General features: G+C 27.2%; 3 protein-coding genes across 10 annotated transcripts in view; 2 read left to right on the top strand and 1 right to left on the bottom strand.

Annotated features, from left to right (window-relative positions):
- LOC123271593 (tyrosine-protein kinase Btk29A) overlaps positions 1 to 2,049 on the top strand; it is a 92,971-nt gene extending 90,922 nt beyond the window's left edge. For all 6 annotated transcript variants that reach the window (XM_044737965.1, XM_044737964.1, XM_044737966.1 and 3 more), the window contains one exon: positions 641 to 2,049. In XM_044737965.1, coding sequence (XP_044593900.1) covers positions 641 to 742 — 102 coding nt within the window. In that variant the 3' untranslated portion in view covers positions 743 to 2,049. The remainder of the gene's footprint in view (positions 1 to 640) is intronic.
- Positions 1 to 21,336, bottom strand: part of LOC123271596 (serine/threonine-protein phosphatase PGAM5, mitochondrial-like) — a 35,843-nt gene that overhangs the window by 12,322 nt on the left and 2,185 nt on the right. The window contains exons 1-2 of one of the 3 annotated variants that reach the window (XM_044737976.1): positions 9,196 to 9,276; positions 8,031 to 8,991 (exon numbers count right to left, since the gene is read on the bottom strand). In XM_044737976.1, coding sequence (XP_044593911.1) covers positions 8,048 to 8,917 — 870 coding nt within the window. In that variant the 5' untranslated portion in view covers positions 8,918 to 8,991; positions 9,196 to 9,276 and the 3' untranslated portion in view covers positions 8,031 to 8,047. Of the gene's footprint in view, positions 1 to 8,029; positions 8,992 to 9,195; positions 9,278 to 21,336 lie in introns of those variants that run through there. The other 2 variants (XM_044737977.1, XM_044737978.1) reach the window with 2 other exon arrangements.
- Positions 9,377 to 21,196, top strand: LOC123272277 (TATA box-binding protein-associated factor RNA polymerase I subunit B). The gene is made up of 11 exons (XM_044738975.1): positions 9,377 to 9,605; positions 9,855 to 9,948; positions 10,524 to 10,725; positions 10,795 to 10,924; positions 10,999 to 11,141; positions 13,655 to 13,870; positions 14,251 to 14,480; positions 14,563 to 14,758; positions 16,119 to 16,565; positions 19,280 to 20,321; positions 20,379 to 21,196. The coding sequence occupies exons 1-11, from the start codon at positions 9,519 to 9,521 to the stop codon at positions 21,096 to 21,098; spliced, it is 3,507 nt and encodes a 1,168-aa protein (XP_044594910.1). The 5' UTR covers positions 9,377 to 9,518; the 3' UTR covers positions 21,099 to 21,196.

Here is a 21,336-nt window from a genome sequence, read left to right on the forward strand (position 1 = left end):
TATGAAAATTAATTTAGCAGACATTTTAATAATGTTTTTAACAAATAAATTATTGCAAAAAAAAAATTGACACGTAGAAATTAAAAAATATAAAAAATACAATTTTTTTTTAAATCATTTTTTTGAACAAATTTGTTTGTTAAAAAAATGATCAAGTGTCTGCTATCTTTAATGTCATAAAATTTCTATGAAAATTAATTTAGCAGATGTTGAATAATTTTTTTAACAAATAAATTATTGCAAAAAAAAATTAGGAAAAAAAATTGACTTGTAGTAATTTTAAAAAATTAAAAATGCAATTTTTTAAAAAATAATTTTTTCGAACAAATTTATTTGTTAAAAAAAATTGTCAAGTGTCTGCTATCTTTAATTTAATGTCATAAAATTTGTATGAGAATTAATTTAGCCGGTATTTAATAATTATTTTAACAAATAAATTATTGCAAAAAAAATTGACGTGTAAAAATTTAAAAAAATTAAAAATGCAATTTTTTAAAAATAATTTAGAACAAATTTGTTTGTTAAAAAAAATTAAAAAATGGTCAAGTGACTGCTAACTTAAATGACATCTAACTTGTATTAAACTCAAAATAATAATAATAATAATAATAATAATTGTATTTTTTTATTTCTTTAACAGATAATGAGAAAATGTTGGGCCCACTGTCCAGAAGTACGACCATCATTTCGCGTATTGAAAGAACAACTGATCAACGTGAATCAAGGCCTGGTCAATGATTGACTCACCCTTTTGCGGTGTCTGCGCCTCTCTTTGTCTCCAACAAACTGCACGATTGTCACACCAAAATCACCGTCTCCTGGACGATCGCCTTCTATCGTGCCGTCGATAAGTTCATCGTACAACTCAGCAACGCTTCCAACACCGCGCAAAATACGTGAGCCCGCTTCGCTGCCAACGTCAATTGATTTTCTTCATTTGTCGTCTTCACTCTCTGCAACAACTACAACAACAACAACAACAACTTCAGCAATAACCTCAATAACAACAACACTAAGCAAAATAACCAAGAGAGATGAAAGTACATCGTCACCAAACAGAACAACTGCCGGGCAGGTTGCTAGTCAGCCCTCCTCCAGCACATCCAATGTTTGCGAAATTTGTAGCATGTACGGTCATCCTTGGATCGAAATTTGTAACGCTATTCGTGCCACTAAAGGTCAATGATTTATGTTTCGAAGACTAAATTTATTGATAATTATTATCATTATTATTACTACTGCGATCCATTTTATCGGGATTTATTTTTAAAAGCGTTATCGTGCGAATGAAATTAAGTAATTAGTGATTATTAATCATTAATTACAACTCACAATAATTAGTTAGTGATTATTAAATTTTTTTTTTTTTTGTTAAAATTATCAGTAAATTTATTAATAATTGAGCAACGAAGAAATTAATGTTGATACTCTTGTCATGACAAACAAGTTAACGAATAAGTATAAATTGCTACTCGTCCATACATTTTTTTTTCTATTTTTTTTTATCGAGTTATTTAAGGGGCTATTCATTAATTACGTAAAGATATTAAGGGGGAGGAAGGGGGGGGGGGGGGGAAATTAATTCTTACGTAATATTTCGTAAATCAAAATTCAATATTAAAAATCTAATTTCATTTTGGATTCTAAATAGTTTTCTTAATTTTAAAGTATACACGGAAAGAACAAGATCACACTGGATATCATCCCAGATTATACTCAGTGATATCTGTGGTGAAAAAAAATTTCAGATAGTATTTAAAACAATATTTGACTAACCTAATATCTAAAATACATAATAGATATGATAATGCTAAGTGCGCAAGCGCTAGAACAAAAATTCCGGAGATATCACTGGGTATAATCCAAGATTCTACTGAGTATAATCCAAATTATACAGGATACTCGGATTATACTCAGTGTAATCTCACGCGGTATAATCAGAGATATTACTGGGTGAAATCGTAGATTACAATGAGTGTAATCCAGATATCATTCAGTATAATCTGGATTATATCACACGAAAAAAAAAAAAAAAAAAAAAAAAAAACAGTAATAATTACAGTATAAAATGTAAAATCGGTCCCGTCGTAATCAAAACTAGAAAAATTACAGTTCGAAATAAAATTTTTCTAAATTCAATGCTAATTTTCAGCGCTTTCAATGTAAATATTACATTCTTATAAAATCTGTAGTAATTACAATCTGAAACTGTAATTTTTCCAGTTTTCATCACGGAGCGCCACGTTACATTATATAATGTAATTTTTCGAGTTTTCTTTTTTCCGTGTAGCTATTATCTGAAATTTTTTTTCACCGCAGATATCATTGAGTATAATCTGGGATGATATCCAGTGTCATCTTTTTTTTTTCTGTGTACAGTCAAATTTTTATTTTATTTAAATAATTTTTATTGCTTATTAAAAAATATAACTTATTAAAATTTCATGTGTTTTTATTGTTATCCATGTTTGGTTCTATAGAAAAAATTATAGTATTTTTCCGTGTATTATCGTATTTTTATTTAAAAAATAAAAAACATTTTTTATTAAAAAACATTATTTGTTAAAAAATAAAAATGATGGATCCGCGTTGACCTGTTGATTTTAGATGAAAATTAACTTAGCCGACATTTAATCATTTTAAAAATTTTTGTAACAAGTAAATTATGGTAAAAAAAAAATTAGAAAAAAAATTGACATGTAGAAATTTTTAAAAATTAAAAATTCAATTTTTTAAAAATAATTTATTTATTAAAAACAATTAAAAAATAGTCGTGACTATTATTATTGTAAACTAATAATTAATTGGCTATTATTACTATTATTATTAAAAATTGTCCATACGTAATTAATGAACGGCCCCTTAATTATGTGAAGGTATAAATCAAAATAAATATTTCGACAACGAAAAAATTAAGCCGCATTGTCAAGAAAAAAAATGAATGATTTTATTGCTATCATTACAGTCATTATTATTACCATTAATTGATTAAAATTAATTATCTACACAACGTGATGTATTAATAACGTAAAAAAAACTAATTAACGTACGCAATAATAGATTAATAACAGGTAAATTTAGAATTTTGCCTTATTGAGGATGAAAATTAAAAAAACAAATTACCCGATTGTAAATACTCACTTAGTATAATCGAATTTAAAAATAATCCAAGGCTAAAACGAATTACAGTAAATACATACTTGATTTATATTAGTGTAAATTTCTTTTTTTTTTTTTTTAATAATTTTTATAAATGAAAAAATGGGTTTTTTTTTAATTTTCTGTATAAATATTTTAAACGGAGATTTAAAATACTTTCCGAGGATTTTAAATGTTGAATGAGAAAATGATAAATTTTAACAAATACTATTGTATTTAATTAATACTTAAGATTGTTTTTTATATTGTTCGATTTTAGGGACTTTAATAAATTTTATTAATCAACTTGATTGAATATTTACATAAATATTATTAAATGTTTATTTGTTGATCTTTACGTCAAGTTATAAGCTAATTAAAAATAATATTAATAAAATAATAAATTAATTATTATTAATGAGGATACGTAAGTATAAGTTTATAAAACTAATTTTGCATTTTAAAAAAAAATACAATACACGTAAAAATTAAGTTGAGCGAATGTAACACGGACCTTGTAAAGACAATATACACATATGTGAGTCCTCAACATTTAAAAGATGATAAAATAAGAAAACTAGTCGTCATAAGGAAGCGATCATTGGATATTCCAAGTGATCGTTTTCCATTATTTTCTTCCCTTTGCATATCTCTCTCGCGTATGTGTCCTAAAATTATTATTGTAATCCAATAGTTATATATATATTATACATAAATATATTATTATATAAATTAAGAAGTATTATTTTCATCATGCATTTTATAGAGACACATAGATTGTAATAGTTTATTGGCTGTATAATTGTATTGTTATGTACTTTTATTATGTGATGATGTGAATCTCAACATAATGTCTAGATGAAAAAAAAATCAATAAAGCATAAGAATAAGGATTTAACAATTAAGTTATAGTTTTATGTTATATACTGTTTTATTTCTTCTTTTATAGTCTAGTGTCCTTACTAAGAAACATTTCTTGAAGTAATTACTAAATTTTTTTTGCATTCGAAAATTCTCTATCTCTAGATACATAATTAAGTAATGACCTTGTCTCTTGTGAAATATTGACATTTTTAAAGATATAAGCTCATCCCGATGTTACACTCATCGAGACCTTTCATTTGAGTACCCACATCAGTTTTTCATATATTTATATATATTATATATATGTATATATGAAAAATCTATCAAAAATGCATTTGGGTACTCAAATGAAAGCTCTTGATGAGTGTAATATCAGGATGAGCTTATATCTTTAAAAATGTCAATAGTTCAGAAATGACATTGAATCTTGTGCACGATTGACATTTCTAAAGATATAAGTTCATCATGATGTTACACTTATCAAGATCTTTCATTTGAGTACCCACATCAATTTTTCATATATTTATATATATTATATATATGTATATATGAAAAATATATCAAAATGCATGTGGGTATTCAAATGAAAGCTCTTGATGAGTGTAACATCGGGATGAGCTTATATCTTTAAAAATGTCAATAATTAAGAAATGACATTGAATCTTGTGAACTATTGACATTTTTAGAGATATAAGCTCATCCCGATATTACACTCATCGAGACCTTTCATTTGAGTACCCACATCAATTTTTCATATACTTATATATATTATATATATATGTATATATGAAAAATATATCAAAAATGTATGTGGGTACTCAAATGAAAGCTCTTGATGAGTGTAACATCGGGATGAGCTTATATCTTAAAAAATTTCAATATTTAAGAAATTACATTGAATCTTGTGAACTATTGACATCTTTAAAGATATAAGCTCATCCCGATGTTACTCTCATTGAGACCTTTCATTTGAGTACCCACATCAATTTTTCATATATTTGATATATTTATATATTTCACAAATACCATATATATAAAATATATAAAAATTGCCATATGGGTACTTAAATGAAAGGTCTCGATGAGTGTAACATCGGGATGAGCTTATATCGTTAAAAAGGTCAATAGTTAAGAAAGTACAGTGCAATTTAACAAATATCTTGTGAAATATTGACATTTTTAAAGATATAAGCTCACCTCGACATTACACTCATCAAGACCTTCCATTGGAGTACCCACATTAATTTTTCATATATTTTATATATTTATATATATGATATATATGTATATATGAAAAATATATAAAAATTGTCCTGTGTGTACTCAAATGAAAGCTCTTGATGAGTGTAACACCAGGATGAGCTGATATCTTTAAAAATATCAATAGTTAAGTAATTACAGTGCAATTTAACAAAAAGTTACTATTTAATAAAGCCAAATTTTATTAATTTATAGTTCACAAGTCACGGCAGTCACATAGTGACTGCAAGGTTGCTAGTATTCATTATTAATAACAAAATAATAAAATCAAAATCAAAAAGTACTATATATCTATATGTATTCTACAAGTATCATACCATACGTTCAATCATAGTATGGAAAATTTTTTTATTGATTGGCCTCTTTTTAATCCAAACACTTGAAAAATGATGACGGTACCAATAAGTGCTCGTAGTCTAATTTTTATTACTTTATTATTTAATCCTTTTTAAAAAGAGGACATAAAATAATTTTATTATTTCTCCTCTTATCTTAACAAATTAAATGAGTTAAAATCATAAAAGACCTTTCTAATTATATCAAATTCAGAGACAACTTTATATTAGACAGTAAAACTAACATAATTTTCTGTAATACTCATAAAGTTATTTCCGTGTGCACTCTAGCGTGTTATACGACTAAATTAAACATCATTCGCAATGAAATAAAAAATAAATTTCATTAAACATAAATATTTATCATAAATGAAAGCTGTTACGAAAATATCTTATTAATTTAATCCTAAAATAAAGTTACCCGGTTAGTATAACTTCATTAAAAAATTACATAAATTTGACTCGAGTGAATCGTTACAGGAAGACTATAATATTAATTAACAAGTTAAATTTTCAATAACTTAGACATTGTGTAATGTAGCTCTTCGAGCTACTGCAACCGCATTAATTATTTTACAACCATTTAATCTCATCCTACTATCAATTTTAAACTACCTAAAATATTAAAAAATCTTTTTGATATAAAAAATTCATATCATCTTTACTGAAATATTTTATTGCCGTTTTAACGTCATCAGACATATAATTTATAGTTAAAATTACATATATTCACAGTTAATAATCGACAGCACCTGAATATTTATAAAATTACAGTATAAATGTAAAAAATAAACAGTCTTTGAATTGACATCTCTTGACATAATACAAGATACAACCCATTAGTTATGTAAATCCACAGGCAGTTTATCTTCACAGATGTTTGTACTCAAATTGATACTGACAGTAACAGACATCTGTCAGATTCCAGAATTTTTTTTATCAAAACAATTGTTATAAAAAAACAATTTATTTCTTTAATAAAACCAAAAATTCCCCAGATGTTTGCTAATTTCAGTATCAAATTTAAGTACAAATGTCCATAGTTACGTCCAAGATTTTTAAATTAATGATTTAAATATTAGATCTCACGGCAAAAATATTGCTTCTAGATATAAAAAAAAAATTGTAGGAAATTTAATTTTCTAAAAAAAATGTCTTATGATTTTTTTATACGACTAATATTTTTAATGATATTAAAATTAGTTAGCTGTCACTTGACAATTTTTTAATTTTATTTAACAAAAAGATTTATTCCAAAAAATTATTTTTAAAAAATTGCATTTTTTAATTTTTTAAATTTCTAAATGTCAATTTTTTTTGCCATAATTTATTTGTTCTAAAATTTTAAAAATTATCAAATATGTGCTACACGGAAAAAAACAAGATGACACTGGATATCATCCCAGATTATACTCAGTGATATCTATGGTGAAAAAAGAATTTCAGATAGTATTTAAAACAATATTTGACTATCTTAATATCTAAAATGTATAATAGATATGATAATGCTAAGTGCGCAGGCACTAGAAAAAAAATAGTGGAGATATCACTGGGTATAATCTAAGATTCTACTGAGTATAATCTGAGATAATATCCAGTGTAATCTTGTTATTTTTTTTTTATATATTTTTCCCGTAATTCCTTAATTAAGATTTATAACAAACAATTCAAATTTTTTGCTAATTTAAAAATCTTAATTTTAAAATTTCGGTTTTATTATTATTATTAGAGATTAAAATTGAAAAAATTGGGAATAATAATAATAATAATAATAATAATAATAATAATAATAATAAGGAACTAGAATTATTATTGTTATTATTATTAATATTATTATTATTTCAGAAAAAAAATTTATCAAATACACATTATTATTATTATTGTTATTATTATTATTATTATTATTATTATTATTATTATTATTATTATTATAATAATTAAATAATAATAATAATAATAATTATAATAATATTTTATTATTATTATTATTATTATTATTATTATTATTGTTGTTGCTGTTGTTGTTATCATTATTTTTATTATTATGATCATTATATTATTCCTAAGAAAAAATTATGAGACATTTTTTTTTTTAAATTAAATATTGAACAATTTTTATTAAAAAAATTTTTTTATACCAAAATAAAAGACCCAGTTGTTGACACTGGCCCAGTTGTCTGACACTTGCAATTTTATTTTAATTAAAAAAATAAAATGTTCTCAAAAAGATTAATTATCTTAAAATTTATAATTAAAAAATTACATTTATTAATTTATTAGAGTTGATTTATTTTATTTTTAATTAAAATAAAACTGCAAGTGTCAATAACTCGGTCTTTTACCTCACCAATATTTTCACCTTAGTATAAAAAATTGAACACCATTGATTAATTATTTTTTTTTTTAAATTAAGGCAAAAATCCTGGCCACAGTCCTGATCAATCCTTCCATTAACTGGTCGTCAAAAACTCCGAAGGCATATGTCCAGCATCTCCATAGCCGCGCAGTATAACCCGACCACTAGGTTGAATAGAAATCCAAGTGATGCTCGCATGCTTGAGCGAAAACCTTGACCAGGCTTCTGGAGGAAACTGCAAAGCTCTGCAAACAAGGTACCTGATGACATTAGCATGGCACACAATTATCGTATAAGAATCCTTCTCCTGTTTAGGACTAGCACGATGAAAGTACTTCCTAAAGGCAGCTTCGATTCTGGGTCCGTCTTGGAAGTACTGGATCCCGGGTCTCCAGCCGCCGAACGGCGGCTCGGGAAGAATAGGACATCCCTCGACCAGAAGACTGTCATCAACGACAGGTACGTTGGGCAAGCTGGTCTCTATGATCTTGGCAGTCTCTTGCGCTCTGGTCATCGTAGACTTGACGATCTGAGAATAAGGCAGAGCCAGGTGCTGCAAGCGCTTGCCAGTACAATCAGCTTGATTTCTTCCCAGTTCAGTCAAGATTCTCTGGGTGTCCGTTGATCCGTTTAAGTTATACTGACCGTGGCGAATTAGGAGAATATGTCTAGCTGCTCGCGGCTTGTGGGCCTCGATTTCAGCGTTGTACTTGTTCTCGTCGGTCATTGCTTCTAACTTTTTAGGTTTTATCAAACTTTTTGGGTCTCTCCGGTCCCAATTGCTGTCCCATTTTATAGAAGGGGTCAACTCACCAACTCCTGGGAACTTGGGCGTGTTATTGTACGTACCTTCGTATTTTTCTTTAGAAAACAAGTAGCCGTTGTAATATATAGCAGCAGCTCCACTTACTGTACCAACTCCTAGAACAGCTGCGAATTTTTGAAATCTTGAAAATCTTGACATTTTTTATTTAATTTTTGCTGCCACGTGTGGATAAATATAACCTGATCTAATAAATTAAATCATTCCACTAAATCCTAAAAATAAAATAATAATTATTATTTTCTTTTTTATTATTCATATAAAATTAATAATGATACTGAAGTTCGCTGACAGCGATTAATTTTTTTAATTTTTATAACAAATTAATTACATTAAAAAAATTCTTCTAAAAATTTTCACCAAGAATTTTTTGATTACATGTGTTTCATAATAATTTTATTAATAAATAATATTTTTACCTTAAAAAAATATTTATTCTTCAAGATATTTTTATATTTATTATTTATTTAACTTAGATTAATTTTTTTGTTACAAAAATATAAATATAAACAATAATGACAACAGTAACCGAAGTGACTAGTAATGCCATCTGGGATTTTTTAGTTCTTTTTTTCGCCACGCGGCGCAGCACGCTTTTTTTTAATTTCAGAAAACTAACCTCGGGACTGTAATTAATACTGCAATGCGCGATTGTTTTGTTTTTTTTTTTATAACTGAATTATTAGAAAATTATTGTTGATGATTGTTGATGTGCTGCAATAATTACTGTTTGTAATTAATAATGGATGCATGTCTAAATTGTGGGGGTACTGAATTCCATGCGGAAGCTGGATTTTATTACTGCAATGAGTGTCACATGCAAAATGAGGTAATTATTAAGAATTTATGCAAAAGATTGTTTCATAAAAATTAATTTAGCAGATATTTGATAATTTTTTTGACAAATAAATTGTGGCAAAAAAAATTGACATGTAGAAATTTTAAAAAATTAAAAATGCAATTTTTTTTTAATAATTTTTTCGAACAAATTTATTTGTCAAAAAAAATTAAAAAATTAATCAAGTGACTGCTGACTTTAATGTCATGATTGTTTTTAGTAATTAATGTAAATTTTTAGACAAAAAAAGAACAAGATGTGGAGTTTACACATGACGCCAAGACGCGCATGACTTCAACTAGGATTCAACAGGCGAAGAAAGCTCTGGATGAAGGTTATTTTAAAATTTATTAGTAGTTTTTGATTTGAAAATTGTTAAAAAAAAATAGTGAAATTTTAGATGAAGTTTCAAAAAAATTTGACATTAAAATTAGCTGATATTAAAATTTTTTTTTAATTAATTAAATTATAACTAAAGAAATATTTTTTAAAAATTGCACTTACAGTTTTCCAAATTTTTAACATGTCAAATTTTTCTTTTATTTTTTTTCTAGTCAATTTTTTAATAAGAAAAATCGTCAGATGTTAATTTTATTTTCATAAAATTTATAATAATGAAATTTAGACATTAGATAAATTTCATTATTATAAATAACTTTAAGTTAGCAATTACTTGATTATTTTTTAGTTTTTTTTTTTTAACAAATAAATTTTTTCCGAAAAATTATTAAAAAAAAATTGCATTTTTAATTTTTTTGAATTTCTACATGTCAATTTTTTTGGCCATAATTTATTTATTACAAAAATTCTTAAAATTATCAACTATCTGCTAAATTAATTTTCATACAAAAATAATTTAAAAGTTTCTCTTTGATCAATAATTTTCTAATTAAATTTCTATTATTCCAGAGGACAGACGTTTAACTTCCTGGGAAAAGTATAATTTCATTTTAATTGGTTTGACAAATGAATTAATTCAAGTGGGAGCAAAGGAAAACCTTAAAGTGGTAGTCGCGCAACTATGGTCCGCTTACTTGGCGAAACTTGAAGTTGCTTTTGTGTCTACAAACAGAGAAGCTCGTCCTAAACTTTCCAAAAAATTCGATAAAAGGTAGCAAAATTATTACTCATATATTTTCCGCAATATCCAAAGTAATAATATAAATTTCCTAATTTTTAGAGATGCTGAAATTATTTATCAAAAAGTATTTGAAAAAAAGAAGAAAAAAAAAACAAAATATGCTGGTAGTGTAACTAGTGGTAGCAGCGCTAGTACGTCAACGTCTGTTCGACAAGTGGCTAGACGAAAGGTTTTTATCAATTTAATATTACTTTAACAAATAAAATAATATAAATTTTTGCTTATTGAAAAAAATTTTTTTAGAGACTTTTAGCTGATTCTGACTACAAGTCTCAAGTTTCGAGCACCACAGAAGCTGAGTCTAGTGTTGCAAGCCAGGTAAGTGACGGCGAGCTTTCGGATGGATCTAATACTTCGTCTAAAAGTGGACCTAAAGGACGAGGAAGGTTAGATATATTTGAGATAAAATTTTTACAATTTCAATTAATATTTTAATAATAAATACTAGTAACTTTGCAGTCACTATGTGACTGCCGTGACTTGTAAACTATAAAAAATTTAAATTTTGCTATATTCAATAATGACTTTTGTTAAATTGCACTGTACTTTCTTAACTATTGACATTTTTAAAGATATAAGCTCATCCTGATGTTACACTCATCAAGAGCTTTCATTTGAGTACCCACATGCATTTTTTATATATTTTTCATATATACATATATGTAATATTTATAAATATATAAAATAAATGACAAATTGATGTGGGTACTCAAATGAAAGGTCTTAATGAGTGTAACATCAGGATGAGCTTATATCTTTAAAAATGTCAATAGTTCACAAGAGTCAATGTAATTTCTAAATTATTAACATTTTTAAAGATATAAGCTTATCCTGATAGTCAACCCATCAAGACCTTTCATTTGAGTACCCACATGCATTTTTGATATATTTTTCATATATACATATATGTAATATATATATATATATATATATATATATATATATATATATATATATATAAATATATAAAATATATGAAAAATTGATGTGGATACTTAAATGAAAGGTCTAGACGAGTGTAATGTCAGAGTGAGCTTATATCTTTAAAAATGTCAATATTTTACAAGATATTTGTTAAATTGCACTGTACCTTCTTAACTATTGACCTTTTTAAAGATATAAGCTCATCCCGATGTTACACTCATCAAGAGCTTTCATTTGAGTACCCACATGCATTTTTGATATATTTTTCATATATACACATATATAATATATATATGTGGAATAATTTGTTTTATTCCACAACCGCAACCAGAGTCTATTACTAAAATACTACAAAACATAAATGAAAAGCTGGGATTAATTAAAGATGTTAAAATGGAGGTTCATGGTGTTGTTAAGAAATTAGATGAGTTGAATAACATTTGCAAAAATTTACAGGAGAATTATGTCAATTTATAAAAACGTTGCTGCGGTTGAAAATGCTTCTGCTGTCTCATCTGAAGTTGATCATAATTCAAACAGTGTGAAACTAATTCAAAGCATTGAAGTTCGACAACTGTTTCTGGAAACGCAGCAATTGTCTGACCAGCTTGTTGTTTCAGGAGTTCCTGAGATGCCTACGGAGAACCTAGAAGACATTGTGATAAATCTGAGTAATTCTCTGGGACTTCAAAGTATTGACGTCAACTGTGTGTCATCAGTAGAGCGTCTTGGGAAAAGAAAGATAGCTGTTGCAGGAGCTGATTCTTCGCGTTCGCGGGACATTGTGTTATTAAGTGTCAATCCTCGCTTATTGTTAACAAATTTTTTGAGGCGAAAAAAGTGCGTCGGAACATTACGGCTGATATGTTAGTACAAGGTGTGGGTAAACTACCGGTTTATGTTAACAGACGATTTCCGTCTACATTGTACAAGTTGCGTCAGAGTATTGTGAGACAATTTCCGACGATCAGCAAGAAAAATGTTTGGATTGCGGCAGGTGCGGTTTGTGTTAGGCTTCCAGATGACTCTCAGCCACTGAAAGTATTACCGTCGATGGATTTGACGAAAATTCCTGGCTTAAGCTAATAACGTGGTGTCGTTGTCTCTCAGTAGTGTGATATTATTTGCAGTTCATCAGTTAGTGTAAAAATTTTCCATCTAAATGCGCAGGCACTAGTTCCACGTATTGATGAGCTTTGAGATCATTTTCGAGTTTTGGACTATGACATTATTGCTGTTTCTGAATCAAGTGTTGATGATGCTCAAGTCAAACTTCCTGAGTTCTACTTATATCTTTTACAAAATATTGTTATTATGAGTGTCTTGAATATAAATATGTTAACTAATACTAACTTGCGCATTTGAATGACTGTTGTAACTTATATAATCTATGCATTGTTCCATTTAGTGCTACACATCATACTGCTAGATAAATAACTGTAATTACTAAAATATTCAAATTACGAAATGTTCAAATTCATATTCTTTCTTTTCTTTTGTTTTATCAACTAAAGTCATTAAAGTCATTAGACGTTACTTTTCTTATTACTTATTTTTACTGTCTTATTATTTTATATCCATTACTGTTTAACTAATTTTATTATTACTATGTATTCATTTCTATGTAAGGCCCTTAGGGAGCTAAGGCTTCAGGGTCTAAAAATTTCGTAAATAAATAAATAAAATAAATAATATATATAAATATATGAAAATATGATGTGGGTACTCAAATGAAAGGTCTTGATGAGTGTAACATCGGGATGAGCTTATATCTTTAAAAATGTCAATAGTTCACCAGATACAAGGTCTTTTCTTAAATATTAAAAAAATAAAATTTAATTTGTAAAAAACTTGAAAAACTGTGAGTGCAATTTTCAAAAAATATTTCTTTGTTCTAATTTAATTATTTAAAAAAAATCAAAAAATTAAAAATGTCGGCTAACATTAGTATTATATTAAAATTTATTATCTTTAGATTACAGTTCAATGCGTTAGCGAGAGAAGAAATTAAATCAGTCACAGAAAAGGCTAAAAAAGTGCGAAAAAAATTCAGAAAAAAATTTATAGCTACTAGCCAGTCTCTCACATCCAGATATGGACCCGATATAATTACGCCGATAAAATTATGGGCGCTTCTTTATTTAGCTCTCAGAATTAACAATGAAGATATTCATGTGTCTGATATAATGAGGTATTTATTTATTTATTTATTAGGTACAAACGCCAACCGGCAATATACAACATTATACATTTTAACAGTATAAATATAAATGTAAGAGATAATAGAGGTTTAGGTATTAATTTATATGAACATAATTAGTTGAGTTTGTAATACGTATAAGAGAAAGATTAAAAAAAAAATTGTAAAGTTTAACATGGAGAATACTCAGCAATAAGTAAATAGCACATTCTTAATAGTTGTTATTAAGTTATCAAAGGTTCCACTTGGTCATGCAACGAGTTTACAAGTGTTACAATCCGGTTTTAGGGTCCATTTATTACATAGTTTTTAATTTAATTTACTATATTAATTACATGTAATAAATTTAACATGCATTTATTATTTTGTAGATTCATTAGAGATGGACATTTATCTTATTATAAATTGGACCATTTTATACCCTCTGATGTAACCTTTACAAAAAAAGAAGCGGTTCGAATGAACACATTTCGGATGCTTCATCATGCAAGCTTGATACCACCCATCGAACGATTGAAAAAATCTTTGCAGATCTGGAAGTTTCCGGAACCCAACTTGCTGACATTGATAAAAAAATACTGTACAGAATTACAGTTACCCAGTACGTATCGTGATATTGTAGTATATATAAGTATAGATGTGTATTTTTTGTTTGATTAACTGACTGTTTATTACTATCTTAGACGGCGTTGTTCAGTATGCAGAACGAATTTTGGCAAAGTGGCCACCAGGACACAATTTTGACAATAAAAAGTATCACAAATTTCCCAACTACGAAGCCAAAGCCATGGCAATTGTTATCGTTGTTATGAAGATGCTGTTCGGATTGGACGGAGTCACCGAAAATGAAATGAGCCGAGTTATTGAAAGAATAAATGAGTAAGTATTTGTTAAAAATTTTTTGCAATTATAAGTACTGGCAGCCTTGCAGTCACTGTGTGACTTCCGTGATTAGTCAACTATAAATAAATAAAATTTTATTTTATTAAATAGATAATTTTGTTAAATTGCACTGTACATTCTTAAATATTTACATTTTTAAAGATATAAGCTCATCCCGAAGTTATACTCATCAAGAGCTTTTATTTGAGTACCCACATGTATTTTTGATATATTTTTCATATATACATATATATAATATAAATAAATATATAAAATATATGAAAAATTGATGTGGGTACTCAAATGAATGGTCTCGATGAATGGGACATCAAGATGAGCTTATATCTTTAAAAATGTCAATAGTTCACAAGATTCAATGTAACTTCTGAACTATTGACGTTTTTCAAGATACAAGCTCATCCTGATGTTACGCTCATCAAGAGCTTTTATTTGAGTACCCACATGCATTTTTTATATATTTTTCATATATACATATATGTAATATGTATAAATATATGAAAAATTGATGTGGGTACTCAAATGAAAGGTCTCGATCACTTTAATGTCGGGATGAGCTTATATCTTTAAAAATGTCAATAGTTCACAAGATTCAATGCAATTTCTTAACTATTGACATTTTTAAGGATATAAGCTCATCCTGATGTTACACTCATCAAGAGCTTTCATTTGAGTACCTACATCAATTTTTCATATATTTATATATATTACATATATATAATATATATAAATATATAAAAAATTGATGTGGGTACTCAAATGAAAGGTCTTGGTGAGTGTAACATCGGGATGAGCTTATATCTTTAAAAATGTCACTAGTTGACAAGATACAAAGTCATTTCTTTATTATTGACATTTTTAAAGATATAAGCTCATCTCGATATAAAACTCATCGAGACCTTTCATTTAAGTACTCACATGGCAATTTTTATATATTTTATATATATGATATTTGTGAAATATATAAATATATAAAATATATGAAAAATTGATGTGGGTACTCAAATGAAAGGTCTCGATGAGTGTAACATCGGGACGAGTTTATATCTTTAAAAATGTCAATAGTTCACGAGATACAAGATAATTTCTTAATTATGTATCTAGAGATAGAGCATTTCCGAATGCAGCCTAAAGACTTAATAATATTCTCTTAATAATATAGATGAGCATAGATAATTTTAATCGACATAAAAAAATCCTACTGATTAATATTGTATTGATCGCTGTAAATATATAATTTAATATAAACTTAGTAATGCTATAAAAATAGTTATTGATTTCAGGATTACATAAACAAGATCAAGTAAGTTGAACTAAATATAGAAAATATTAATTACAGAGTTGCCGAGGAAAGAAGAATACTTGACGCAAGACTTTTCAGTTTTCGCGAATGGCAGCGTTACATCCAGTGTCGTCGACGCACACTGATAAATGAGCACTTTCCGAGCAAACTGCAGTATGAACCATTTTCACTAGGCAATAGCCATCTTTACGTAAACTTCCAGCAATCACTCGACGATAAAAGAGACCAGCCGATTATTGGAGATATGAAGCATAATTACACCCCCACAGTTTTATTAGATTCCATGGTTGATAGTATTCATGAAATGGCTAACAATTTATCAGATCCTAAACCGTCCAAAGTTTTTACTCCATCTTTTACGCCTCAACATTCTTATCTTCAGCAATTACTTGAAGATACAAAAGATACTGAGCGAACTTTGCCGAGTATTCTTTTGCAGGATTTTCCTAATACAAAAATTGGATACATTAAAAATCCTGAGTCGTAAGTATTCTCAATTTTTTTTTTCTTTTTACTAAGATAAAACCCCTAATTATTGACACCGTAAATAATTTTTAAATACATTTAATTATCTGTAATAAGAATAACTGTCATATAAATTTTTATTAAAATCTAATTAATTAAAAAATTGAAAAAAATTACTGTCAGTTCAAAATATTAAAATATTAATTATTAAAAAAAAATAAAGTTAGCAGAAGTTCATTAAACCAGTTTACGAGCGTTTATTTTCTTAACAACTTTGATTAGAAAAGCATTTTTTTTAAATGCCGAATTTAAATTAATTTCATCATCTAATAATATCGCGTCCTTAAAGGTAAAATGACTTATAGCTAAGGGTTAATAGGGATTTGTGCTGAAAGGGCGTATAAAAAAATTTTTTTTTGCCATTCGGTTTGAAATTGTCTGAAACGTAAAAATCTGTGAAAAAAAAAAAAAGTTGGTATCCTAAAGCTGAAAGGGCATATCTCAAGACATACGCCCTTTCACCTTTAAGAAAAGTACTACTTAAAGGTAAAAGAGCGTATAAAAAAAAATTGTATTTTTTATACCAAATGGTCAATAATAGTTTCACAAGACAAGTTATACTCAAATAACATTATCAGCCTCATATACAAAGTGAAGATATAAACAAATAGAAAATAAATCAATCAAAAACAAATTACGTAAAAATTAAGCAATAAAAAAAAATCACAATAACAGAGAACATTGAAATATTTAGAAATTTCCCGCTTTAATCGCCCTATTGAATATACCCAAACGGCACAAATTTTTTATTCTTCTCTCCGGGCGGAAAGCGTCAATTTTCCTCCCGCTGCGCTAAACGAAAATGTCGTTTTCTGCCCGTCGAGCAAAAAAAATAGTATACACTCCACGGGAAGTAAATAAGAAAGCCTCAGATCACATGTTTGTCAACCTCGGCTTCGCCTCGGCCGACAATTACATGTGATCTGAGACATTTCTTACTTTACTTCCCTAGGTGTGTAATATACTATTCTTCTCTCCGGGCGGAAAGCGTCAATTTTCCTCCCGCTGCGCTAAACGAAAATGCCGTTTTCCGCCTCCGTCGAGGAGAAAAATAATTTTTATTAATGTTTTGTTGAATTTAAGTTGACGATTATTAATTTTTCAACTTCTGGTTGAGTGAAATCTATGAAAAAGTCAACATTTTTTTTTGTGACGCTTGGGTAACTACTGGTGCCGTTCACACAACAGTTGTTTTATCATGATCAATAATCCAGGATCCAAATTTTATAATAACTATTTCTTAAAATAAAAAGCAAGAAAATAATCACGCGTAATTTATTGTTTTTTTGGACATATTTTCTTTTTTAACTTTAAAAAATTGTATAGTTGAGGTTTTACGCCGCTATTACCACAGAAAGTTTTTTTTTCACATTTTTAAACTACAAATATGTTCTTTTGTAAACTGGCCGAAAAAAAAAGTTATACGCCCTTTCACCTTTAGATCACCAAAATTTCAAATTCTTAAAAGTAAAAGGGCGTATAATTAAAGACATACGCCCTTTACCTTTGTAATTTTTTTTTCAATTTTAAGTGCAGAATGTGTCTACTACTCGATTGGCAATAAAAAAAAAATATGCGCCCTTACCTTTGCAAAGGTAAAAGGGCGCATAAATTGTTATAAGTCCTTTTACCTTTAGGCACGCGATATGATCTTTGTTTTTTTTTAATTAACAATATATGAAAAATTTATAAAATTGAATAATCGGAATTAATTGTATGCTTTATAATATTTAAATAATGGGTGTCAATAACTAGTTCATAATTTTTAAATTGAATCGCATATTGACACCCATTCGACAGCGCTATCACGCCTTTTTTTTTACTTTAAACTAAAAATTTATTGTAAGAGTTTGAACTCTTCTGATTAAATAAATTATTTTTAATTAATTTTTATATTTTTAATAGTAATTAATCATTTATGGAAATTATTATTAATAAACTTTAATAATATCGATTACTTAATAATAAGTTTCGATAAATAAAAATAAGCAGATGATTCGACGCATGCGCAGTATCGGTGTCAATAATTGGGGCTAAAGTATGTCAATAATTAGATCAATCAATTTTTAACCTGTCAATAATTGGTGTATCCGGATAATCTATTTAATTATTTAAAATTAATTAGTGAATATCAGTGATTATCATTTTAAAAAAGAAATTGATTAGCAAAAACATTACTTGAGACATTATCACAAACAAAATTCAACGATATTGATATTTGATTGCTTAAAAAATTAATTCATAACTTTGTCTCTTATAGTGTCAATAATTGGGACTTTTACCTTATTTACAATTTATTCTCTAAAAAATAAAATTTTTTAGAATACTAAAGTTAGCTGAAATTGTTAATTTTTAAGTTTTTTTTTTAATTATTAAATTACAACTAAATAATATTTTGAAAAAATTGCACTTCTAGTTTTTAAAGTTTTTTAAAAATGAATTTTTTTTTAATAATTTTTTTAATAAAAAAAATTCTAAAAATTTTTTGATGTCAACTAATTTAATTTTCATAATTTTTTTTTTTTAATTTCTTTAATAAAAAAAATAAAAAAAATTTTTAAATGTCGGCTAATTTAATTTTCATAATTTTTTTTGTAATAATTTTTTTAATAAAAAAAATTCTAAAAATTTTTAAATGTCGGCTAATTTAATTTTCATAATTTTTTTTTCAGGCTCAAAGAACTTGCAGCTCAGTGTGACATCGAACTCAATATCGTCTACAATTCAGCGTCTTACGTAAGAAAAGTTATGCAAGTTTTTGAACCGCTTACACCTAAAATAACTTTAATGCAAGGATTAAAAAAAATTCACAATAATTTAACACTTGTCGAAGCTCCAACTAATAAGACAATTTCTCAAATGTCAGACGACCCTTCCGATTATTTATACCGTAAACGTCCCGGTAAAATTCTTTTGGAGACAAAAAAACAGCGACTTTTTAATAAAATGATGAAATTATACAAAGAGCAAAGATTAATTTTGGAGAAAGAATTGTATGAACAAAATAATGAAACTATTCAAGTATCTACGACTGAAGAAAGTAATCAAACTATTCAAGAAAAATCTCCTGAAGAAAGTGAAATTATCCAGGATGAATTTTATGAAGAAAGCAATAAAATTAATCAAGATAATGATTATTTTGGATTCGGACAACTGCTTCCGAATGGAAAATTGAAAATTCCTGAGGGTGATTCCGATTCTGATGACCCTCCAGAAAAAGAAGATAAATTTGGTAATATTCTTTTGTCAAGGTTTGAAAAACAATCTATGGTAAACCCGATTCCTAATCCTTGGGATGCTAAGAAAAGATTTAGAAATCCGTGGTATGAAACGGTGAAACATAATAGACCCAGGCCACATCCTCTTGTGCCTTATTCAAGATGGTATAAGAAAAAAATAGAAGCTCTTAATGCTGCTGAAGAAAAAACAAAAAATACAGAGTCTGCTGTTGAAATTATTGAGCCAGAATCAACAATGTCGGACACTGTAGTGATTGCTGTTAATGATAATCAAAATAAAGAAAATGGAGTTGTAGAAGAAGAAAATGAAGGAACAATTATTTTTTTAAGTGAAGATAAAAAAAATGAAACTTCAATTGAAAATATAGATTTAAATGAAATTCCAATTTTAATTTTAGATGACAATATTGAAGTTGAAACAACAATTGTTAATAAAAATACTGAAATTGAAGCAACAATAATTGAAAATAAAAATACTGATATTGAAACAACAATTAAAAATAAAAATACTAAAATTAAAACGATTAAAAATAAAAATACTGAAATTGAAACAACAATTAAAAATAAAAATACTGGAATTGAAAATAAAAATACAAATGAAGCTCTAGTAGAGATTTTAGATGAAAATGAAATGCAAATTGATTTTGAAGCTATTGAACATAAAATAGAAATTGATATTAAAAATGTTGCAACTATTGAAATTAATGAACCCGAAGCTGTAGAGCTTAGTGACGATGTTGATGATATAATAATTAATGACGAATCTGCTAAAGAAACTGATGATAATCCTGCACCAGAAAAAGATAAAGATAAATATAAAGAAGTTATTATTAACGATGATTCTTCTGATGACGAAGTATCAATTTTAGCTGAAAGTATTGACTCACGTCCTGACGCTAATCAGAAAGATTCATTGCCTGAAAAAGAACTGCTGACTTTATTTATTCCTTACAAACAGTATTGGCTATTGAGAATCTCCGGATTTCATGAAACCATGCTCAAGCATTTCAGGTTACTAGAACGCGAGTTTCCAGCTAATTTTCGATGGCTTTTTCGCGAATGCGTCAATATTATCGAAGTTGCTCCTCAAGTTCTGTATAAAGAAATTTGCTTGGTGGAGAGTTACTACACTGATGTTCTTGCTCCTGATGAGCATATGGAAAAGTGCGAAGAATATAACACCAAGTGGTTTCGGTCTAAATGTAATAGGACGCATATTACAAGAAGATGGACTACTGGGACGGATAAATAAAGACTGTGAATTGATAGTGATAAGTGATTTCTTTGTGACCTGATATTAATTTTAATAATTATTATTAAAGTTTTTGTAAAAATACTTGGTCTTTTTTTTTTAAGCAAAAATTAATGCTTATAAATATAAAATTTAAGAAGTTAGTTAATTTTATTTGATAACTTTCATTAGCTTATCATTAAAAATAAATTGTTAATAATAATAAGTGAATGCATTATTAAAAAATAAAAAAATAAAT

Source organism: Cotesia glomerata, linkage group LG9 (assembly GCF_020080835.1).
Source record: "Cotesia glomerata isolate CgM1 linkage group LG9, MPM_Cglom_v2.3, whole genome shotgun sequence".
Taxonomy (NCBI): domain Eukaryota; kingdom Metazoa; phylum Arthropoda; class Insecta; order Hymenoptera; family Braconidae; genus Cotesia; species Cotesia glomerata.

What these genes read in the sequence shown, in the direction of transcription:
- LOC123272277 (XM_044738975.1), top strand. Translation starts at nt 9,519, where the DNA reads ATGGATGCATGTCTAAATTGTGGGGGTACTGAATTCCATGCGGAAGCT. An exon ending in AGTGTCACATGCAAAATGAG is followed by an intron (nt 9,606 to 9,854) that starts GTAATTATTAAG and finishes GTAAATTTTTAG; the next exon opens with ACAAAAAAAGAACAAGATGT. An exon ending in GGACCTAAAGGACGAGGAAG is followed by an intron (nt 11,142 to 13,654) that starts GTTAGATATATT and finishes TATTATCTTTAG; the next exon opens with ATTACAGTTCAATGCGTTAG.